This window comes from Dendrobates tinctorius, unplaced genomic scaffold (genome assembly GCF_039654945.1).
Source record: "Dendrobates tinctorius isolate UK_male_01 unplaced genomic scaffold, ASM3965494v1 ptg000007l, whole genome shotgun sequence".
In the NCBI taxonomy this organism is placed as follows: Eukaryota; Metazoa; Chordata; class Amphibia; order Anura; family Dendrobatidae; genus Dendrobates; species Dendrobates tinctorius.
In genome coordinates this window covers 36,729,191-36,754,500 of record NW_027361675.1, presented here as the reverse complement: position 1 = coordinate 36,754,500, position 25,310 = coordinate 36,729,191, and the positions used below count along the sequence as shown (strand labels likewise).

At 44.7% G+C, this 25,310-nt stretch overlaps 1 protein-coding gene across 2 annotated transcripts in view; it reads right to left on the bottom strand.

Moving 5' to 3' along the window:
- Window positions 1–1,581: 1,581 nt before the first annotated feature.
- The window catches only part of USP32 (ubiquitin specific peptidase 32), a 315,539-nt gene continuing 291,810 nt past the window's right edge, over window positions 1,582–25,310 (bottom strand). For both annotated transcript variants that reach the window (XM_073573376.1, XM_073573384.1), the window contains exons 32-34: window positions 10,731–11,149; window positions 8,261–8,353; window positions 1,582–7,501 (exon numbers count right to left, since the gene is read on the bottom strand). In XM_073573376.1, the coding sequence (XP_073429477.1) occupies window positions 7,328–7,501; window positions 8,261–8,353; window positions 10,731–11,149 (686 nt within the window). In that variant the 3' untranslated portion in view covers window positions 1,582–7,327. The remainder of the gene's footprint in view (window positions 7,502–8,260; window positions 8,354–10,730; window positions 11,150–25,310) is intronic.

Below are 25,310 nucleotides of genomic sequence, written 5' to 3'. Positions count from 1 at the left end.
TGTGACACCAGTAGAATTGTAGAGAACTAGATTATATTCTTTCCTCTTTTTTCTTAGGTGCTTAGCATAATAGTATTTATTCATCTCGTCTCCTAAAATATGTATACACAGCGGTCTGTTATCCCTATGTGATGCATGCACAGCAGTCTCGGTGTCTCCTATGTGATGAATTGACAACAGTCTCGGTGTCTCCAATGTGATGCATATACAGCAGTCTCAATGTCTAATATGTGCATTGATGGGCAGTTCAGTCTGTATGTTTCTGTGTGAGCAATTTTATTGCTGGTATATTGTTTTTGTAGCACTGTATATATATTGGTGTTTTGTATATTGTAATATTGTATTTGTTCCCGTTTTGTTTTTTGCTTAAAAATAAGATATGTGTAGTGTGCATAGGAATTTGTTCATAGTTTTTTTTTAAACTATATTCCGGCCCTCCAATGGTCTGAGGGACAGCGAACTGGCCCCCTGTTTAAAAAGTTTGAGGACCCCTGCTACTATCGCAAACCTGGAAATGGAGTTGCAAGTAAAAACATCAATAACACCTAACATTACACGCCTAGTCATAGAGAAGCTGTTCCAGTGATCAAATTAGGGGAAAGTTAATTAAATGTTTGACCAAATATGCAGGGTCATTTTTAAGTAAACCGAAAACCTGTATGGAGAAATTTATATATGTCAAAGATATATATGCTGATACAATATCAAAAAAGTAGGTGACAAATATTCTGGGATAAGAATGGCAGACCATTCAGAATGAATCAGCCCAAAAAGAGGAAAAGCACTGAATAAGAGGTCTCAACATATCGTCAGGATTAATTTTGAAACGCACGTCTGGGTGTGCACCACACTTGGAGACTTGGACCTCACTGGTAATGTACCATTCACTCCTGCTCATCAGCAGACCTTGTAAATATCCTTTGTGATCTTTCTTTGTTTTAGTTGGCCTCTAATCACCATTAGAGATTTGCGTGCACCTGTTCCTCATCATTGCCATTCCTCACATTTCTGGCACAATTTCCTTTACATTACACATTATATGGCATAGATGAGGTCTTGTGCATGTAATCCTGTTTTGTCCAATATTTACTATGAGATTATTTGACATCCCAGTCATTATCCCCTTTTTTACTTTATAATAGGCATTGACCTGTATCTTTCAATAAATTGGACTATAACTATATCTCTAGATACATCTTTTCCAAGCACGCATTTATACAACCCTCTTGATAGTCCGGGCTATATTACGGTATTTTAACAATTCTTGAAATTACATTATCATTCATTTTAATTAGCGTGGGCACCTGCTTCTGTTGTGCTACGTTGTTGCCAATTATCTAATAAAGAATTTTATAACTTTCATGTGTGTTGTACTCAATTATGACCTCATGTTCGGTGCTTTTCCTCTTTCAGAGTAATTTTTAAGTTGATCATGCTACACGGCCCGCGAATGATATTAATATCCAAATGGCCCTTGGCACAAAAAAAAAGGTCTCCCCCCCCTCTGGGCTACAGTATGTCATCTATCCTAGACCTTTCTCAATAATGGTCAAAACACAAAAAACTTTAGGCTCCAGAGAATAAGATCTGCATCCACAGTTTTTAATTGGTTGGAATAATAGTTACAGATAAACAGGGTCACTCCATGTACAATTACCAATACTTTTATACATGTCTTATTTCAATAACATCAACACTTATTTACAGAGTGCATATGTACATAAAAATCTTTCTAAAGTCAGTGCATTGTCAATAGTTTTATACAAGAATTTACAAATTGAACATAGCTAACGGTTAATTTAATAATTGTCCTGCTAATTCATCAGCTCACTTTATAATTTAAAAAAAAGTAATAATTACAACCAAGAATAAGAACAAATAAGATTAAAAAACAAATGTGCTACCAACATAAATAATGATCACCTAACAATCACCAGTATTTGTCCACTGTAGTTTGTTCATAGTATATCGAACTGTGGTATGTTCACATTTTGTAACCATGTAAGAAAATATAGAAGCTTACTTTGTATTTTGTTATACAGGCATATCTTATTAGAAATTATAGGGGGACGCATGTTAGGAAGGTAACGGTAACCATGACACACGACCAGTGTTGCTAACCTATAGTACTCTAGGGAAGTAATATGGTGGACCAGGTACTGCATCCTTAACGCAAAATTTGACACAGCTTAGTATATAAAATTCTGATTACACATGTAGGCGTTGATATAAATATATGCACAATAAAACTCTGGGATTTTTATGTACGAATACAGATAATGTGTTGACTGAAGGTAAGGGGAATATACACACTATCATGGTCATCTGGCAACTTGGATAATATATAGGCATTTGGCGAAGTGCCTGGGATGAGATCTTTACAGCAATATTTTAGGGCTTTAAGTAAGGTCTGTGCAGAAAAGTGACTTTTTTTGTGAAAAAAAACTACTTTTATCTGTGCTTTATTTGCATTGGGATCTAATAGGAGAATTTTTAGGTATGATGTATTAAGACATTGTCTCGATCTAGGATTAAATATATGAATTACATGTTTCCATAACCAAAATCTTTCAGCAGGATAAACGCACCCACAGAATGGGTGGAAAGAATCACACCACCCTATGATCCTCTCTCTAACTTAGAGTATGAGGACCACAGTTTACGCGACTGTAAAATAGAACGTTTTCACAGTGACTGCACTAAGATCAACTAGTAAAGGGGTTTTCTTGGATCAGAATAAGGATGACTGGTCAAACTTCCAGTGATTAGCTGTTTGAGGGGGCTGCTGCGCTCGCACACCTCCTTATTATTGATTACATTACTCAGTAATCAGCTGAGTTTTTCCATTTTTACTGCTCCCTTTGCCTGCACCTTAAACCGTTAACAGTAGACTTGCTGGATATTGCAGTTTTGTCCCATTGGGTTTGAGAGGTTCCACACGCAATGCCAGTGAAGCCACTAATTATCACATGAAGGTAGGCAAGCAATGCCTCACTCAATGGAATTTGACCATTCAGAAACATCCCATGTGCGAGGCATGCAGACAGAAGGAACAATACAAACAATGAAGAACGTGCAGAGCTCTGCTCAGTTTTGCGACCCCTTTAAACAGCTTAACAGTGGGTTTTCCAAGAGTCGAATCCCCTCCAATGTTACATTGAGATCCTATTTTAAAGTTAGGACATTCCTAATGTGATTCCAAAAAAAATCCTTTAACTAATCTTGAAGAATTTCTGAACACTAAACCTTTTAAGCCTGTTCTCATTTCTATACTAGCAAGTACGATGACAATTTTGTATGATACGTAAATATGTATGTATATGGTTATCACTTAGTCTTTTTTTTCCATGTATTTTGTACAGTTCTGATGAAGGTCCAATTTTAGGACCGAAACGTTAACCATTTGGATTGCCATTAAAATATTTTGTTTCATTCACTGCAATTTGAGTGCAGAGTTCCTTACTTGCTTGACAATGGGTTGGAACCCTACTTGAGCACCTCATCTATAACCAGTGAGTGTCTTATACTTCGTAGATGCCGTATGAAATAGATTTATTCTACTCAATCTACTCATATTTCAGATTACCAATGTTAGGTTCCCTAAGCTTGGGATTTTGCCACTCAGTACTTTAATATCTTATTTGACCAATATGATAGATGGCACAGATATAGATTACAATACCTGTCATACATATGTCCCATAAACACTTTGAAGTGTTGTTCAGGCAAAATAAAACGTTGCCCAGGAGATCGAATATGTAAAAAAAGAAACTCAGCCATACTCGCCTATAAGAACCCACCTGATTCCACCACAGGGTGCTCCATGGTCTTCACAGAGCCAGGAAGCAGTGTAGTCACTGTCCCTGTGATTGGTTACAGCAGTCAGGTGACTGAGGCAGCGCATTATCAGATGTTTAAAGATTATGTTCTATTCAAAGTCACATGACTACTGACAGGCATCGCCGCTTTCAGTCGCTACACAGATCACAGTGGCCTGTGTTGGATGCAGGTTTGCCCAGACAGCTCCTTTTAGGGAGTTGGTTATGCAGAACTATATTATTCAGCCACACTAGAGTTCTTTATTCATTGGTCAACCCAACCCTTTTTAGAAGGAGGAAAGGCATGGCACGAATGTTGGCATATTTACATAAAGTGCTGTCCACGTGTCTCTTCTTGTGCTTACACATGAATAATTCAGGATGAGTACATGTGATGGTGACAATGATGTCAAGGTACATGGCTGCATGATATCACTCATGGTCAGTATATGAATGAAAGCAGAATTAGGAGCTCTTGTGCAGCAATTAGACTGACTGTAGAATGTTACTGAACACTTAAAGACAAAGAACCTGATCTCTGTAAGACATCAAACTCTGCTAAGAAGAAGTACAATGCGCCTATCCAGGGCTGTACAATGCCGCCATTCAGGGCTGATGAGTATAATGGACGAAAACATGTCATGATCGGCAGTGTGTGTGTGTATAAATCACTGCTAACTAGAAAGACATTCCTGAGAAACACTGAAAATGAACACTTCACTCAATTATATATATTACAGTCAACAGATGCAAGGTGACACAGGAGGGTTTATAACTCTAATCTTTCCATTGCAATTTACTTACAAAAGGGACGTGCGCCATAAGTCCATTCCCCACTAGGAAAGGCATATAAATTCTAATTTACTTATTGAAGCCTTATAATTTAAGGGCCAAAAATCCTTGCAGTAAGAAGCATGTTTAGATTTCTATTAGCCTTGTTAAAAGTTCTATTCCCTGTAGTGGCAGAACAGTTGTACCTTTGCATCTGGAGGAGTAACCTAGAGAGGGAGGAAATTATTCAACTTGTTACCATTTGTATTGAAATGTCCTGCTACAAGGGAACACTGCGACTAGTGACATCTTGATGCCACTTGCAGTGATGTGGACAATCTGGAAAATAAATTCCTATTCCTTTCCTTTAAGGAAATCTTAAATATTGATTTTATTTCTAAAAACATTTAACAATTTTATCAGTTGCGTTTTGTCCTCTGGAATCTCTTCCAATCAAAGAAGAGGCAGCCATCATTGTCACTTACTATTTACATGAATAGGGCTGTCAAACCGCCAAGTGCTCTGGATATGGGAAAACTCTTGATATCCTTTCCACTATAAAAGGGAAAAAGTCTACCAAGTGTTACTTTTTCCTACTTCGATAAATTGTGCTTTGGTAGAGTACTATAAAACATAAAAGGCTAGCACTAAAGGGAATAGGAAAGCAATCCTAATCATCCTTTTGCCTTATTATAAGTAACTTTACTTCCATCTCCCCTGGTGTGTGTCTATCATCATAAAGTGTAATCACCTAATTATATTTAATAATGCTAAAATCCAAGTTCTGATGTTTACACGCATTAGCACTAAAACCACTGGTATACTTATTATAGTGTGATAAAAGTAAAATTGTAATACAAAAGCCATAGGGGGTTGTGAATTAATAGTGTTGTTTACAGGATATGTCTTTGTAGAAAAAAAAAAAATTTAATTCTTGTTCACAAACATTGCCTTAATTTGACAGGCCGAGCTTGCTGAAAACGTATGCCATCATTTGGCATAACCACATAGCCTAATATGTCCTAATAATGAAAAAAAAACCTGTTCTAACGGCATATATGGAAAAAGAACTCACATTTTGAATTTCTCTGATATTTCCACCATTTGTCGTACATGCTTTAACATATACTGCTCAAAAAAATAAAGGGAACACTAAACAATACAATGCATATTTTTTTGCGCAGTATATAATGGCTCTTCTATTAAACAGTTCATTAGTTCATTGTAGGTAAATTTAGTATTTTGAGGCCAAATGGTTGTAAAGAAAGGAGCACACCATTTTGGCCAACTAGCTTCAAGAAAAAAAAAAAAGATGGCAACAGCAAAAACCTTTTGCAGGACAATGTAAATGTAAACTTTCTAAGCCAAGATCCCTTCTTTGAGGACAACTGTAAGCAGTACACAAATTAAGTTATATGTAGCGACACATTACATTGTGTACGTAACCTTTAACTTTTGAGAAGACTCAAGTTTGGCTAAATATCCTAAAGTATTATGGGTATGTGTTAAAGATATGTCACTTGCTCCAAAAAATGAAGTTGAATACCTTGTTGAAAGCTTTGAACTCCCCCGATTCTGTCTCTCTATTGTTTTGTGCTGTGTCACTCCATTGCAGAGTTATTCACATCTGGCGCTTTTAGAGCGCTGCGTGTGAAATTTCTTCTTGCTGTCTAACTCGGGAGTTTCTTCAGAGTTTTCTCTGGGTGCGTGTTCTTTCACCCTTCCCACCCTACCACTGCCAATCACAGCTCGGCAGTGCCTGGGACTGCTAGATCAGCTGCCAAGCTGTGATTAGCAGCCTCTAAGAGGGAGGAGTGAAAGCACATGCCCCCAGAAAAGACTTTGAATAAGCTCCCAGTTGGACTAAGAAATTTCACATACTGCACTCCAAAAGCAACAAATGTGAATAAATCTGTAATGGAGTGGTGCAAAATAAAATGGAAAAAAACTGCAGAATCGGGCGCTCTACGATTTTTACAAGGTATTTAAAAATTTTTTCTGAGCAACTGACAGGTTCCTTTTAAAGCATTGTACATTGACATAACGGTGACGTATTTTCATTGCATGGCAATAGAGGCAGCTTTCTTCTTCTTGGATGAGAGCTAATTTGCATACCCATGGTACATTGCCTGGCTCCACTATAGGAAACATCCCCTCTAGATCATAGACTTCATTAGTCATCACATATCTGTAGGTTGGATTGTATGGATCTACCACTTGAAACAAACTACTCCATACAACTTCAGTCCCTGAGACCCATCAGAGGAACTGGACTTAAAATTACAAGGCTCCTGCATTTTATATCTGGAATCAAATCAATCATTCCTTGAGATTACTTAAAAACTATTAAATATCTTACAGAAAGTCAATACCAGTGTTTCACCAAAGCTCCTGACATTTAAATAATTCTGAAATTGCACTGAAAAAAAACCCCAAGTCTTTAGGTTCTGAGAAGATGACTGCTAATTTGATTGCCCTTGGCCCATTTTTCATTTTTGAAGATGAGAAATTGGGTTAAAAATAAATAAAATATTAACAACGAACAGAAAAACAGAAGGACGTTTAAAAGAATCAATGTCATTGTATCTACTGTCTATTTTGTTGAATGGCCCTACATGCATTGGTGACCTCAACACCAAAATGTTTAGATAGAATAACGTCTCCAGAACATTATTCATCCCTTGGATAATTCTCCTTCCCCATCGCATCAGCTGGACATATTGGAAGCACAGCCATAGTTACTGCAGCACACAATACTTTTTATAATCAGATTCAAAGTCTTCATCCATGCTGCTAGTGTCTGCCATTTTTTTCCCATCAATCTTTGGCAGAAATTGTGCATAGTCCACCCCTTGCTGCTCGTAGAACAAGATGTAGGCAGAGTCTGTATCGATTTCATCAGGGTTTAGCTCCTGTGAATGAGTAAAGATTGTTACTTATTGTCATGAAAATGTTGTTTTAGTAAATACCATTCCAGAATGATGTTACATTTTATGTTCACATTTGCGTCCTATGTATTATAATTTATATTATGAGAACTTATTCACGACTGTCAGATTTTATAGACATTTTTGGAGGCAAGCAGCAATATTTTTCCCATCAAAATTACAGCCACTATGATGGAACCTAAGTCAAGGGGTTCCAATAGGTGCTAACTTGTCTTTTTATTTTTTTTGGACAGGCAATATTTTTTATGGACACATTGTAAAACCATAATAAATCATTATGACTCAGTGGTACATGTCTATAGCCCATAATTCTGATATGAAGACATTAGCTACATTTACAGTAATCTATAAAATGATGATAATCAATGTAAAAAAAAAAATCTGCATAAGTTTCTTTACATTCAAAAAAAATCATGGACTGGGCAAAAAAGTGCCCTATATTGAAGGACTGTCCTGGAATTTCTGGACGGTTGGCAACCCAGCGTACGACTGTGGTGACAGTGTCCATGCTTAAAAAGAAGTATGCTAGCACAAATTGACTGTTCAAACCAAGCACCAGCACTCCATATGTACCCACGGTGTGGCCAAACAGTCCAGTGTAAATTCCCACCCCCTTGCTTTACATTTTACATTATTTTGTCTTCAACCAGACACAAAGAAACCAACTTACATTTAGATCTTTTGATATTAATTATGGCGATGAAAAGAAATACTCAAACTTACCTTACAACTGCTGTCATTGTAGCAGTACCATTTTTCATTAGGATTTTTGGCATAAGTAACGTAATGACCTCCACCCATTATTCCTGAATGGCACTAAGGAGAACAATAAGGAAAGATAATAGTCAAAATCTTATTCCACGTCCCAGAAATCCAATATTTTTGGTCTGCATCTACTACTGCTAGGAAATAATTGTATGGCATTGCTTATAACATTTTAACACACAACCATATTGGATATAATGATGGGAATATTCTAATGGTCTTTGATCAATCTTCTGCTATGAGAAAAAAAATCCGCATTAAGGACTCGTTCATACAATTGTATTTTCGGCCCAAGTGCTGTAATAGAAAAAACGGACAACACTCGAACTAATGTTATTCAATGAGGTATAGCAGATGAGCGATTCTTTTGACTGACCGAATCGGTGTGTAAAAAAATTGCACCCATTTAAGTCTGTGTGTGTTTAAAAAAAAACTAAATTAACGATTATTCGATACTGCTGTAAAAAACAGATTGCATACAATACAGATGATAAATGAGAAAAAAAATCGTCCCTTTTTTCTGGATGAAACTCTGCCTGTTTTTTAATACACGTGTGTGTCCACCCTTTATCTCAGTTTAGTGTAGGAAAAAGTGCCAAACTATTAGGCTTGATTTTTGGAATAAAGTACCGTATTTTTCGCTTTGTAAGATGCACTTTTTTCCCCCCAAATTTGAAGGGAACATGGGGGTGTGTCTTACAAGGAGGATATACCTTTCTTGTGCTGCTGCTGAGGTTGTCCAGTGCTTGCCGCGGCGCTCTGTCCCTCGATGCTGCTGCACCGCCACGCTCTGTCCCGTGCAGCGTGGGGGGGTCTCATGCGCAGATGGAGTTCTTGGCATGTGCGGCGACCATTTTCCAGGAAGTAATCCACAGGAAAGCATGCATGGAATGACAGAGACCCCTCACGCTACACGGGACAGAGCGTGGCGGTGTCGGCAAGCATCGGGGGACAGAGCGCGGCGGTGGCAAGCACCGGGGGACAGAGCGCGGTGGTGGCGGCAAGCACCGGGGGACATAGCGCGGCAGTGAGCACCGGGGGATAGAGCGCGGCGGTGGCGGCAAGCACCGGGGGACAGAGAGCGGCGGTGGCGGCAAGCACCGGGGGACAGAGAGCGGCGGTGGCGGCAAGCACCGGGGGACAGAGCGCGGCGGTGGCGGCAAGCACCAGGGGACAGGGCGCAGCGGTAAGAACCAGGGGACAGAGCAGTGGTGGCAAGCACCAGGGACAGAGCACCGCGGCGGCAAGCACTGGGGGACAGAGCACGGCGGTGGGACAGAGCACCGCGGCGACAGGCACCGGGGGACAGAGCGAGGCGGAGCCACCAGGGACAGAGCACCGCGGCGGCAGGCACCGGGGACAGAGCGCGGTGGTGGTGGCAAGCACCGAGGGACAGCGCAGCGGCAGCATCAGGGACAGCGCCGGGGCAGCAAGCATCGGGGGACAGAGGACAGTCACATTGACATGTAATAATGATTTATGGAAAAATCGGTCACCACATAAAAATTTAATATGTAATGAAAAAATCATGTAGTGCACTAAAGAACAAAAAAATCTTACTTAGTCTGTACTGTGCCTAGTATTTATACTACACAGCAGCGCAATGTGAATGAAACACTATGATGGACAGTGTTGTTCTGCAATCAGAGCTGTACAATAAAACATTCATAGACAAGTGTCTGAACCATCCACTATTGGCTCCTCCCCTCTCACAGCATACACCAAGGGAAAGTCACAGCAACAGCAGCAGCCCAATACCATCCACACGATGTTATAGGATTTAGGCCTCTTTCACACTTCCGTTTTTTACAATCAGTCACAATCCGCCAGGTTTTGGAAAAAACGGATCCGCAATTTTCTTTTGAGGATCCGTTTTTTTCCCCATTGAATGTCATTAGTGGCGGATCCTGACGGATTGCTGTCCGTTGCATCCGTTTTTGTGAGGATCCGCCGTGATGTTGCTGTCCGTTTCCATCCTCAAAGATTTTGAAACGGAGCTTGTAACGTGTGTTGTTTTTTTTTTTTTTTTTTTTTCTCCCTCTCCCTCTCCCTCCCCTCCCCTCCCCGGCCAGCAATTCCTTTATTTCCTCATTTTCAGGATCCGTCTAAAAATGGATCCTGTGACATCCGTTCACATCAGTTGAGAACGGATCCGCTTGTCTGCCTTTTTGCCGGATTATAACTGATGCAAAAAAACTGAAGTGTGAAAGAGGCCTTAGTAAGGAAACCAATTGAAGGATGAAATTTACCCTATTTAGAATGACAAGATCAATTTCGCATCAAGAAAAATGGAAACATTACTTTACAGACAATTTCTTTTCATTTTTACACTGCAGTGTTGGTTGGTATTGGTAATATGACTGTTACTAATTGCACTCCGAGTCGATTTTACAGATGCCACCTTTAAGTTCACATAGATTTTACTTACTGAGATTGCATAAAGGTTATAGATCGGCTGACAGCAAGCGTCTTCTCTTTGGTCGTCCGTGACATCCTCCTCTTCCCCTATGTGGTTATCGAGCTGAGTGTTGCATGTGTTCTGCTCATGATTCAGTCCATTGGTTAACACCGGCTGAGAGTCCAGATTTGCAGCTAACTCCGTTTGGCTTCCACCTAAAATATGTCCTTTATTAGAATCTACCTGTTCCAAAGTCTCTCTCGCTTCATTGTCTGAGCCATTGTCTTTGCTTTGATCCAAGTTTTCTTTACTGCTTGAGAGTTTTTTGCCTCCAAGCTGAGGTAAACGGAGACGGCCTTTGCCCCTTCCCAGGTTTCTGGGGCTGTTGTTGGGACTGCTGTTTTTACTAGACGAGCTTGAGGCAGCTTTCCTTCCTTGTAAAGGAGATGCTGAAGCAAAGATGTGATCATGAGTTAGCAGATATAAAAAAAGACAAAAAAAACAACTAAATTCACAACAGCATAAGTTCTGGAGCCCAGGAATTAATCTATGCAGAATGAATGGAGTGAAGGTGTCATGCTTGGCCTCTGCTCCATTCACTATCTATGGGACTACTGGACAAAACTTAAGTCAGTCTTCACTGACTGAAGAAGAGGTCTAGCAAACACAACCCTGCTCCATTCAAGATGGGTCTCTGCAGTGCTCAGTTAACAGATTTCAGAGCCCTGTATTTAGGATTGCTGAAAGTTACAATGTTGGGACCCCACCACGATCACCAAGTTATTCTGAGAATACAAGATAACTTATTATATTGAGAATAACCCTTTAATGATTAGTGTACAAAAAGACAACCACCCAAACCTAATCAAGTAGACTAAAAAAGGGTGCTTTATTTTGTGATTTTTTTTTTCAGGGTCTCCATTTACCACAACAAATATAGCTAGATATTCTACCAGCCGAACCAAACAGAATTATAACAAGGTCCACTAGCTTGCGGTGTAGAAAAATGCAATGGAAAAAATAGAATAGCAACATATTTGTAAAGAGCTGTGGTGTTCTCCATTCCTTTGGACATCTGAGGTTCGTCCGAAAGGAGTACATAGAAGCTCAATGGTGGTCGCTAATTGGCTGCAGGGCTCATGTGGCATAATAATATGACGCGAGCCCCAGAGACCCAAATCCGACATTAACCCCTTTCTGACATTAGACGTTCTATCCCTTCCATGTGACCTGGGACTTAATTCCCATGGATGGAATAGTACATCATAGGGATCAGCGGTGCCCCCAGGGGGAGCGCCGCTGATCGCGGCCAGGTGTCAGCTGATTATCACAGCTGACACCCGGCACTGTGTCAGGAGCGGTCATGGACCGACCCTGGCATGTTAACCCCTGGCACACTGCGATTACACATGATCGCAGTGTACCGGGGGGATTAGGGAAGCATCGGCAGGGAGGGGGCTCCCTCCGTGCTTCCGAGACCTGCGCTGCTCTGGGGGCCTCCTTCCTGCAGGCCCCCGGATCCAAGATGGCAGCTTCCTCAGTGCCTCCAGAGCGCAGGCATGAAGAAGCCTTGTGCAGTGCCTGTCAGATCGCTGATCTGACACAGCTCTGTGTGAAGTATCAGATCAGCGATCTGACACATTACATTGATGTCCCCCCCCTTGGGACAATAAAATAAAGGGAAAAAAAAAAAGTGTAAAAATAATTTATAAAAAATAAATCGCTAAATTAGAAAAAAAAAATTCCCTAATTAAAAAAACGTCCGTAACGACCCACCATATAAAACTGTCACACTAGTTATCCCCTCTAGTGAACCCCTTAAAAGATAAAAATAAAAAAACAAACCAAAAAACAATGCTTTATCATCATACCGCCGAACAAAAAGTGCAATAACATGCGATCAAAAAGACGGATGTAAATAACCATGGTACCGCTGAAAACGTCATTTTGTCCCGCAAAAAAAACGAGCTGCCACATAGCGTCCTCAGCGAAACATTAATTTTTGTGAGTACTCACCGTAAAATCCTTTTCTCCGAGACGCTCACGGGGGGACACAGGTACTGTGGGTGTATGCTACCACCATCTGGAGGCTGACATTAAGCAACAACACAAGGTTAGCTCCTCCCCGCCGTATACACCCTCGCCCTGATTGCGGTCGGAAGCCAGTTTAGTGCAAAAGCAGTAGGAGAACAATAACAATCAGCCTTAATGCCGAAAACAATATGTCTGGCAAAGAAAAAACCACCCTGATATTCACAAAAGAAATACACATTAATTAAATAAACTAGAGCCAACTTAGGTAATAGGGTGGGTGCTGTGTCCCCCAATGAGCGTCTCGGAGAAAAGGATTTTACGGTGAGTACTCACAAAAATCCATGTTTCTCCTTCGTCTCATTGGGGGACACAGGTACTGTGGGACGTCCTAAAGCAGTCCCTGGGTGGGAAATTGACTCACCGATCCAAGCTGCATGCACCTCTTCGTTCAAAGGTGCGCCACTGCTGCTTGGAGAATCCTTCTACCTAGGCTTGCATCTGCCGAAAGCTGAGTATGGATACTGTAATGTTTAGTAAATGTGTGCAGGCTGGACTAGGTCGCTGCCTTGCATACCTGTTCCGCCGAGGCCTGATGCCGAAGCGCCCAAGAGGCGCCCATTGCCCGAGTAGAGTGCGCTTTGATCCCTGATGGAACTGGCGCACCTCTGATGCGATAGGCCTCCTGAATAGTTAAACAGATCCATCTGGCTATGGTCGCTTTTGAGGCCGCGAGTCCCCTCCTGCGGCCCTCAGGGAGCACGAACAGCGCATCCGTCTGGTGAAAAGGTGCCGTCCGCGACACGTACCTCCTGAGTGCTCTCACCAGGTCTAAGGTGTGAAGATCTTTCTCCACGCGATGCACCATTGCCGGACAGAACGAAGGCAAGACAATATCCTCATTGATGTGAAAAGAGGACACCACCTTCGGAAGAAAGGGGGGAGCTGGTCTAAGCACCACCTTATCCTTGTGGAAAACGAGAAAAGGTGCTCGGCAAGACAGAGCCGCCAACTCCGAGACTCGCCTAACGGAGGTAATGGCTACCAAGAATACCACCTTCCAAGAGACGAACGATAAGGAAATGTGCTGTAGTGGCTCAAAAGGCTCTTCCTGCAGAACACTCAGGACCAGGTTAAGGTCCCAGGTGCCCATTGGCGCCTTATAGGGAGGTACTAGATGACAGACTCACTGGATGAAAGTCTTTACCTGCATATTAGTAGCAATCTTTCGCTGGAAAAGAACGGGCAACGCCGATATCTGTCTCCTAAGGGAGCTCGGGGCCAGCCCCGAGTCTAGGCCTCATTGAAGAAAGTCCAAGATGTTGGGAATAGAGAATGTCAGGGTCGAACGACCCCGCTCTCGACACCAAGTGAAGAAAACTTTCCAGGTGTGGTGGTAAATTCTCGCCGAGGTCGGTTTCCTGGTGCTAACCATTGTAGTGACCACCTTACGCTCAAAACCTGCTTGAGATAGAATCCAAACACAGGGCCCCTGAGTTCGGGTGGAAGATCGGTCCCTGGTGCAGTAGATCTGGGCACTCTGGCAGTCGCCATGGGACGTCGGTGAGCAGCCGCACAAGATCTGCGTACAACGCCCGTCGGGGCCAGTCTGGTGCCAGCAGAATTGCTGGGACCCCCTCTGCTTTGATCTTCCTGACGACCCTCGGAAGCAATGGCAATGGGGGAAACAGGTATGGAAGGCGAAACTGGTTCCATGGTAGGACCAATGCATCCACCCCGAACGCTTGTGGGTCTCGTGACCGAGCGACGAACACAGGCACCTTGGCGTTCATCCTGGACGCCATCAGATCCACATCCGGTGTTCCCCACCGTTGGCAAATTCGCTGGAAGACCTCGGGGTGCAGGGCCCATTCCCCAGCCACGACCTCTTGTTGGCTGAGGAAGTCCGCTGCCCAATTTTCTATGCCTGGGATGTAGACTGCCGAAATTACCGACTGGTTCTTTTCGGCCAAATGAAGCACATGTGCTATCTCACGCATGGTTGCCCTGCTGCGTGTGCCCCCTTGATGATTTACATAAGCCACCGCCGTGGTGCTGTCTGACTGTATCCGAATGGGCCGTCCTGCTAGGAGGTGCTGGAAATGCTGCAGCTAGAGTTGAGCGACTTTGGTCGGATCGGGTTTCGTGAAACCCGAATGAAACAAAATAAGTTTCAGATGAAACTCGTCCGACTAGAGCAAAACAAAGTCGGAGTTTCGTCCGAAACCCGACCCCAATGCAAGTCAATGGGAAATAAAAGTCGGACGAAACTCCGACTTTTTTTGCTCTAGTCGGACGAGTTTCATCTGAAACTTATTTTGTTCCATTCGGGTTTCACGAAACCCGATCCGACCAAAGTCGCTCAACTCTAGCTGCAGCACCTGCCAGATCGCTCGTATTTCCAACAAGTTGATCGGGAGACGAGCTTCCTGTTGCGACCATTGGCCCTGGGCTGTGTGGTGGCGAAAAACTGCCAGGAAACTGCTCCCCAGCCAGCGTTGGTCGTGACCACTAGCCAGTGGTCTTGGGGAAACGGTTACCCCTGAAGAAGGGATGATCTGGTCATCCACCACACTAGTGATTACCTGACCTGAGAGGATAGCTGGCACCGCTGATCGAGAGTGAACGGATTCTTGTCCCATGCTGACAAGAGAGTGTGCTGTAGGGGTTGAAGATGAAATTGAGCAAACGGAATTGCTTCCATTGCTGCCACCATCTTCCCTAGTATCCTCAGCCCAAACCGAATGGTGTGAGGGACCGGCTGCTGGAGCTTCTGGACTCCTTGTCGGCGCGCTAAGGCTTTGCTTTGAGGGAGAATTACCAACCCTTGGGAGGTATCGAAGACCATTCCTAGAAAAGCAATCCTCCGAGCTGGGACCAGAGATGATTTCTTCCTGTTGACCAACCAACCTAAGCGGGAGAGTGTATCCAGTGTAATGCTGACATTCTCCTTGCATGCCCGAAATGAGGGACCCTTCACCAAGAGGTCGTCTAAATATGGCAAGACGACTATGCCTCGCGAGTGTAAGACGACCATCACGACTGCCATTACCTTTTTGAACACTCTGGGTGCTGTGGCTATCCCGAAAGAGAGTGCTGCAAATTGAAAGTGTTGATCATTGATGGCGAACCGAAGAAACTTTTGATGCAGAGGAAAAATGGGAACGTGCAGGTAGGCATCCTGGATGTCGATCGAGGCTAAGTACTCTCCCTGCTCCATGGCTGATATAACAGAACGGAGTGATTCCATCCTGAAATGTTTGACTCTGATGAACCTGTTTAGGAGCTTCAGGTCCAAAACCAGTCTGACTGTCCCGTCCTTTTTGGGGACCGCGAACAGATTGGAATAAAAACCCTGAGCTTTTTCGTGCTCTGGTACGGGAACAATGACTCCGTTGTTTTGGAGTGAATTGATGGCACCTAGCAGCGCTTTCGCCCGGGGCTCCACCTTGGGAAGTCGGGAGAGAAAAAACCATGTTGGAGGGTACCTGATGAACTCTATTTTGTACTCTGAAGTCACCAGTTCTACCACCCATAAGTAGTGTGCTACCTCGGCCCAGATATGGCGAAAAAGGAGCAGGCGGCCGCCCACCCTGCTGCTGTCGCCTACCAAGGGCTCCGAGTCATTTGGCTGAGGGTCTCTGGGCCCTGGCTCCTCTCGACCTGGGCTGGCGAGCGCACATCCTTCCCACCGGAATGGGTCTATATGAGACCTGTCGCTCCCTATCCTGGTTGGAGCGAGGTGGGCCGGCCGAATTGGCTGCTGCCATCCATCCGGTGTTGCGGAAGGCTCGAAAACGTGTCGGGACCTGGCGAAAAGGCTGTTTCGCCTTTTGCTGCGGGAGGAAGCTGCTTTTCCCTCCTGTTGCATCGGAGATGAGCCGATCCAACTTCTCCCCGAACAGGCGGCCTCTCCCTGACAGGGCAAGGAAGTCAAGAACTTCTTGGAAATTGAATCGGCTCGCCAAGTTCTCAACCATAGGGCTCTCCTAATGGCTGCCGCGTTAGCGGCTGCAAATGCCGCACAATTATCCGCATCCAAAGAAGCATTAAGTAGTCTCCAGCCATAGCAATCCGACTTGCGACCTCAGACACCTCTGCAGGTAGGCCTCTATCCTGCAAGGCATTATTCAAAGACTCTGACCATGACACCATGGCCTTGGCTACCCACGTCGCCATGAACGAAGGGGCGAGCGCTGAACCTGATGCCTTAAAAACTGATTGCGCCAAGCCTTCTATGAGTCGATTTGTGGGGTCCTTAATGGACGAGCCGCTAGGCACCGACAACAAGGACTTCGAGGCCAGGCGCGACACTGGCAGGTCCACCACTGGGGATTCCGCCCATTTCTTACAGAATTCCGGGGCAAATGGGTATCTTGCCTCTATAGACTTCTGGCCCGAGAAGCGCTTGTCTTATATCCTCAAATTCTGGGTGAGTGCCAAATACTCTATCTCTATGCGGGTGCTTGGCCCGCTTAAAGGCTACCTTATGGCTCGCGGCCAAGGTAGCATCATCTTCAATCCCCAGGGTTTGATTGACAGCTTCAATGAGGCTGTCCACTGTCTCCCGTCTTGCGTTGGTGGAGCAGTGGGGGCCGCTCAGACCGTCTTGTGATTCTGAATAGCCCATAGTTTCTCTACCTAGGGGTGGTCAGGGCTAGGTCCGGCATCATGTCCCACGTTGCGGGAAAGGATATGTGGAGGGACACTCGCACGTGCTTGCCCGTTGTTGGTTTGGGGAAATCGAACCCTTTCAATAGGATCCGTTGCCCCTGTCTCATCTTCTTAGAAAAAAATAAAGAAAAAAACTAAAATAAAAAATTCCGGGGAAATTGCCCAGATTTGTCCCACGGTGCGGGAAAGGATACGTGGAGACGATACTCGACACGTGCTCGCCCGTTGATGGTTTGGGGAAATCAGACCCTTTCAATAGGATCCGTTGCCCCTGTCTAATCTTCATGGACAAAAAAGTCTGGAGAAAAAGGACCAGACGTGTGCCTCCATAGACACTAAGCAAAAAAACTGGCTTCCGTCCGCAATCAGGGCGAGGGTGTATACGGCGGGGGAGGAGCTAACCTTGTGTTGTTGCCTAGTGTCAGCCTCCAGATGGCGATAGCATACACCCACAGTACCTGTGTCCCCCAATGAGACGAAGAAGAAAATAGCTTAGTTACTCACCGATAACAGTGTTTCTCGGAACCCATGACAGCACCACGGAGAGAGGGGGTCCAACCATCAAGGACAGGAACCTACAGATAAAAAGGCGTCACCTCTCCTCCGCCCCCAGTTAGTTACAGAGCATCAGAGGGTCTCCCGGCTAGTTAACAACAAAAGTATATACATAACATTATAATATTGCATATTATGGAGAAGCCCTGTGTCTAACAAAACCACTTTGCACACATTAACTCGTGCTCACCGCACACGTGAAGGGGGTGCTGTCATGGGTTCCGAGAAACACCGTTATCGGTGAGTAACTAAGCTATTCTCTCTCACCCATGACAGCACCACGGAGAGAATTTCAGAGATTGGTAGCTTAGGGAGGGACCACCGCCTGAAGGACCTTTCTCCAAAGGTCAGGTCAGACGTGGAGGCTAGATCTAAACGATAGTGCCTGAAAAAGGTGTTGACCAGGTGGCCGCCTTACAGAAATGCTCTATTGATACCTCTGATCTTTCTGCCCATGAGGTCGCCATTGCCCTTGTAGAGTGAGCTTTTAAACCCTCCGGGATGGTATTTCCACTGGATGAATACGCCAGGGCAATCGCATCCCTTATCCACCTTGCTAGGGTACTCTTAGATGCCTTGATTCCTTTCCGAGGTTCCTGGAAACACACAAAGAGAGACCTTTCCTTCCTACATCCCTTGGTGGCCTCTAAGTACTGAACTAGGCACCTCTTCACATCAAGGGATTGAAATTTCTCCTCTCCCCTATTCTTAGGGTTTGGGCAGAAGGAAGGAAGTACCACTTCTTGGGACCTATGGAAGTGTGTCGACACCTTAGGTAGGTATGCTGGGTCAGGTTTTAATATGACTATCTTCAAGGATTTTAGTGAATGGTGGTATTGCTGAAAGAGCTTGAATATCGCTCACTCTGCGAGCGGATGTTAGGGCCAGTAAAAGTAGTCTTTAACGATAGGGTTTTTAGGGGTGCTGACTGGATGGGCTCGAATGGGGGCCCTGTTAGTGCAGACAACACTAGGTTTAGGTCCCATGATGGTATTTTCTGGGTGGTTATAGGACTAGACCTAGCTGCAGCCCTCATAAACCGTGTCACCCAAGGGCTGCCTGCCACATCCTGGTTATAAAGGGCACCTAGAGCCGCTATCTGTACCTTCAATGTATTAGTTGCCAGCCCCTGCTCTAACCCTTTTTGCAAGAATGCGAGAATTTTGTCAATTTGTACTCCATCCTGAACCCTTAACCCGAAGCTGGATAGAAATTTCCTCCATGTTCTACCATAGGCCCTGGTTGTGATCGGTTTCCTACTCTTTTGTAGCGTGGAAACCAGGTTTTCTGAGAACCTCCTCCCCCACAGCAGTGCCCTTTCAAATTCCATGCTGTTAAGTGGAGGTTCACTGCTCGAGGGTGTAACACGGGACCTTGGGACAGAAGGTCGGGGAGATCAGGTAGAACCCAGGGGTCGGTTATTGACAGTATTCTCAGCCAGGAAAACCAAGTTATTTTAGGCCAAAACAGGGCTATTAGTATCATTCGTGCCCTGTCTTCTCTGACTTTTCATATGACTGCTGGAATGAGAATGGGCGGCGGAAAGGCATACATTAGGCCCTGCGTCCATGGAAGCATGAACGCATCCAGGGTCCGGGGATTCCCCCTGGGGTCTAGGGAACAAAATGCCTCCACTTTTTTGTTTTTGTGGTCGGCAAACAGATCCATGTCCGGGGTTCCCCACATTTTTACAATCTTCCAAAAAATGGACTGTTTTAGAACCCATTCCCCTTGATGTAGCTGGGTGCGACTTATAAAGTCTGCTGTCTGGTTTTCTGCTCACCGTATGTGTAGTGCAGATAGGGATAGTAGGTTTTCCTCGGCTATCGTGAAAATTTCGGAGGATGTGTTCATTAGTGTTCGGGACCTGGTTCCCCCCTGATGATTTATGTAGGCCACCGTCACTCGATTGTCCGAAAATATGCGGACATGATGTCCCTTTAATATCGGTAGAAAGTGTGTTAGGGCGTAGCCTACTGTCAACCGTTCCTTTTGGTTTGAGGAGGCTTCTAGTTCTTGACCGTCCCATTCCCCCTGAGCCACCCTGTTGCTCATATGTGCTCCCCATCCCTTGGGACTGGCGTCTGTGGTGATTATGTGTGTGACTTTTATCACCAAGGGAATCCCTTTGGATAGGCTGTCTCTGTTTCCCCACCAAGCTAGGGAACGAATAGTTTTGGAGTGTAGTGTAACGCAACCTTCGAAGTGACCTCTTAAAACTGACTGGTTGTCTAAAACATCCCATTGGAGATCTCTCGTAAGTAGCTGCGCCCACTGGACCGCCGGCATGCAAGCGGAGAGGGACCCTAATAGTGACATTGCTTTCCTTAGCGTCATGGAAGGGTTCTGTGTCGCTCTTGCTACCATCTGAGCGATCCTCTCTTTTTTGTGGTCTGGCAGATAACACTCCTGGGTGTTTGAATCCAGTGTCAGGCCTAGGAACTCCTGGACTTTTCTGGGCTCCAGCCTTGATTTTTTCAGGTTTAGGAGCCAGTCGAGGTTTTTTAGAGTGTCCACCACTCTGTCCCTCTGTTCCCTGCATCTTTGGGCCGAGTTGCTCACTATTAAAAAGTCATCCAGATATGGGACTATTAAAACATCTTGCTCTCTTAAGTGAGCCATCATCTCTGCCACTAATTTCGTGAAGATTCGCAGGGCTACCGAAATCCAAATGGCAGGGCCCTGTACTGAAACTCCCTTATTTCGCCTCCTATGGAGACCGCAAGTCTGAGGTAGTCTCGGGAGTCTTTGTGGATGGGAACGTGATAGTAGGCATCGCCGAGGTCTAATACTACCATCAGACAATGTGGAAAGAGAATTTTGATGGTTGACTTGATCAACTCCATTTTGAATTTCTCGTTTTTGACATAATTGTTCAGCCTCTTTAGATTTATAATTGTCCGGAAGGTACCGTCCGGTTTGGTTACTAGAAAGAGAGGCGAGTAGAATCCTCTGCCTTTCTTCCGCGGGGGAACCTCCTGGAGGACTCTTGTTCAACAGGCTTAGGACCTCTTTTTTGAGGGCTTTTTGTTCTATTACCGATGATCTTAGTGGGGTCACTACATATTTTTGAGGTGGGTGAGAAAGTCTATCCTTAACCCTGATCCTATCAGATTTAATAACCAAGGGTTGTTTGATATTTTCCTCCAGGCTGGGAGAAAAAAAGCTTAGCCTCCCTCCCACCCTGGGAAAACAGTCATTTGGAGGTCTTTTTGTCTCGGGACGAGTTACCAAAGAAAAACCCACTGTCTCTCTTCCTATCGTCCCACTTCTGTTCTCTCGGGGGTCTCCTCTGAAAATTTTTTTTGCTTCGAAAGGACCTTTTAAAGCCTGTAGGGCCTAAATTTGTGAATCCCTTCTTTTTATCCCCCGCCTTTTGGAGGATGTCATCCAATGTCTCTCCAAATAGGAATTTCCCTTCACAAGGGATGGCACATAGTTTCATCTTAGTCTGTAAGTGCCCAGGCCAACATTTAAGCCACAGCGCTCTTCGGGCTGCGTTTGACAGGGCTGCCGTTTTGGATGACAACCTTACCGAATCAGCCGAAGAGTCCTCTAAGAAGGCCGCCGCTCCCCTTATCACAGGAATGGATTCCAGGATCTTCTCCCTGGGTGTACCCTCCCTTAGCTGCTTCTCTAGTTGGTCCACCCACACCATGAGGGCTCTGGAGGTACAAGTTGCCGCTATCGCTGGTCTAAGATTTCCTCTGCTGTTTCCCAAGTGCCCTTGAGGAAAGTATCGGCTTTCTCGTCTAATGGGTCCTTTAGAGTACCCATATCCTCAAAGGGGAGTGCAAATTTTTTTGAGGCTTTGGCGACCGCCACGTCTAACTTCGGGGCTTTGTCCCAGGACCCGGACGCCTCCTCGTCAAAAGGGTATTTTCTTTTAAGGGAGGGAACCGTGGAGTTCTTCCTATCAGGTCTCTCCCATTCTTTTTTTATCAGGCCCTGTACATTTTCGTTTAACGGAAACACTCTGCGTCTCTTTTGGCCTAGTCCCCCGAACATTATGTCCTGGACTGATCTATCTGGCCGAGGGTCTGCTACCCCCATGGTAGACCTTACTGCCTTTACTAACATGTCTATCTCATCCAGGGGGAAACAATGACAACCTTCTGTTTCCTCATCTGAGGATGACGAGTCGGTATCTGAAGTATGTGAAATGACTCCCCCTGACGTCGAGGCCTCTGAGTGGGAGGCTGCTACTGTGTCCCTTTTCCTTCCCCTCTCTGTGTTTTAGGGATGAAATGGCACTTTGAAACTCCATTCGGATTACCGCTCTTAGATCCGAGGCGTAATCCGGGGTTTCATCACAAAAAACCTCCTGTATGCAGGAGTCGCAGAGTTTTTTATTCCAAACTGCTGGTAACTGCCTTCTACAGGTGGGGCATTCTCTGTTCTTTATTCTTTCTTCTTTCCCTAATAAGGGAAATAAGTCTATTATAATGGGGGACATTCACGTAGATCACTTACACCATTATGCGCGGTTGCAGGTACCGGTTTGGGAGGTTGATTTGGGTCCCTCACGGGCTGATCCACAGAAGGTGACTTGCTCCGCTGCGTGGAGTGGCTACTGGACCGGCCCTCGCGCCCATCCTTTTCTTTTTGCCGGCGATGGTGGTGTCTGGGCTGCTGCTGCTGATGCTGCTGCAATGGCTGCTCCTCGTGCTGGTCGCCGTCCTCCATGTTTACAGGACGCTTCCAGCAAGGAGCAGCTCCCGCGTTCTCCTTTTGAATCTCCCGGCCCTGACGTCACCTCCTTCTCCCAGCCTGCACCACTGTGCCCCCAGGGAGCGCGCAATGCGCATGCGCCGATCGCGGGGACCCGGAAGTCATCATTCCATTTCCGGGGCAGCGCCATATTGGTACACCTCTGTACCGCAGCGCTGCCCCCGCGTGTACCAGCGTCCCCCAGCTCCATTCTCCTTTCCGTAGCGGTGGCTCTGTCCTCTCCCGCCCGCTCACCCTGTAAGCCCCTCGGCTACAGCGGTGGCGGCTTCAGGCCTCCCCGCTGCCAGGACTGCGAAAGGGACGGCCCTGGCCCCTCTTCAAAAGGGTAAGCTGCTGCTGCCGCAGGATCCACGGGTCACCCGTTAAGGACAGGAACCCAACTGGGGGCGGAGGAAAGGTGCCGCCTTTTTATCTGTAGGTTCCCTGTCCTTGATGGGCGACCCCCTCTCTCCATGGTGCTGTCATGGGTGAAAGAGAAAATAAAGTTATAGCTCGCAGAATAAATCGATGCAAAAATAATTATTTTTTTTATAAAAAATTGTTTTCATTGCATAAAAGCGCCAAAACATAAAAAAAAAGACATAAATGAGGTACAGCTGTAATCGTACTGACCCGAAGAATAAAACTGCTTTATCAATTTTACCAAACGCAGAACTGTGTAAACGCACCCCCCAAAAGAAATTCATGAAATGCTGGGTTTTGTTCATTCTGCTTCCCAAAAATCGGAATAAAAAGCGATCAAAAAATGTCACATGCCCGAAAATGGTACCAATAAAAAAGTCAACTTGTCCAGCAAAAAAAAAAAAAAAAGACTTGACATGACTCGGTGGGTCAAAATATGGAAAAATTATAGCTCTCAAAATGTGGTGATGCAAAAACTATTTTTACAATAAAAAGAGTCTTTTAGCATATGACAGCTGCCAAACATAAAAACCCGCCATAAATAGTAAATCAAACCCCCCTTTATCACCCCCTTAGTTAGAGAAAAATAATAAAATTAAAAAAAAAAAATGTATTTATTTCCATTTACCCATTAGGGTTAGGGGTGTGTTGTGGTTAGGGTTGGAGTTAGAATTGGGGGGTTTCCACTGTTTAGGCACATCAGGTGCTCTCCAAACGCAACATGGCGTCTGATCTCAATTCCAGCCAATTCTACATTGAAAAAGTCAAACGGTGCTCCTTCTCTTCCAAGCACTGCCATGCGCCCAAACAGTGGTTTACCCCCACATATGGGGTATCAGCCTACTCAGGACAAATTGCACAACAACTTTTGAGGTCCAATTTCTCCTGTTACCCTTGGGAAAATAAAAAATTGGGGGGAAAAAATATCATTTTTGTGGAAAAAAAATGATTTTTTTATTTTTATGGGTCTACGTTATAAACTTCTGTGAAGCACTTGGGGGTTCAAAGTGCTCACCACACATATAGGTAAGTTGCTTGGGGGATCTAGTTTACAAAATGGGGTCACTTGTGGGGGGTTTTAACAGTTTAGGCACATCAGAGGCTCTTCAAATGCGACATGACACCCGCAGACCATTCCATTAAAGTCTGCATTCCAAAATGTCACTACTTCCCTTCCAACCCCCGACGTGTGCCCACACAGTAGTTTTCTCCCTCATATGGGGTATCAGCGTACTCAAGATAAATTGGACAACTTTTGTAGTCCAATTTCTCCTGTTACCCTTGGGAAAATAAAAAAATTGGGGACTAAAAGATCATATTTGTGGAAAAAATGATTTTTTTTATTTTCACTCCCGGGCGTTATAAACTTCTGTGAAGCCCTTGGGTGTTCAAAGTGCTCACCACACATCTAGGTAAGTTCCTTGGGGGTCTAGTTTCCAAAATGGTGTCATTTGTGGGGGGGTTTCCACTGTTTTGGCACATCAGGGGCTTTCCAAACTTGACATGGCGTCCAATCTCAATACCAGCCAAAAAAGTAAAATGGCGTTGCTTCCCTTCCGAGCTCTGCCATGCGCCCAAATAGTGGTTTACCCCCACATATGTGGTATCAGTGTACTCAGGACAAATTGCACAATAACTTTTAGGGTCCTATTACCCTTGGAAAAATAAAAATTGGGGGGGTGAAAAGATCATTTTTGTGGAAAAAATATGATTTTTTAATTTTATGGCTGTACGTTATAAACTTCTGTGAAGCTCTTGGGGGTTCAAAGTTCTCACCACACATCTAGATAAGTTCCTTGGGGGGGGGTCTAGTTTCCAAAATTGTGTCATTTGTGGGGGGTTTTCACTGTTTTGGCACATCAGGGGCTTTCCAAATGCGACATGGCGTCCAATCTCAATTCCAGCTAAAAAAGTCAAATGGCGCTGCTTCCCTTCCGAGCTCTGCCATGCGCCCAAATAGTCGTTTACCCCCATATATGGGGTATCAGCGTACTCAGGACAAATGGCACAATAACTATTGGGGTCCTGTTACCCTTGGGAAAATAAAAATTGGGGGTGAAAAGATAATTTTTGTGGAAAAAATTTGATTTTTTTTAAATTTTACGGCTGTACGTTATAAACTTCTGTGAAGCCCTTGGGGGTTCAAAGTTCTCACCAAATATCAAGATAAGTTCCTTGGGTGGGTCTAGTTTCCAAAATGGGGTCACTTGTGGGGGG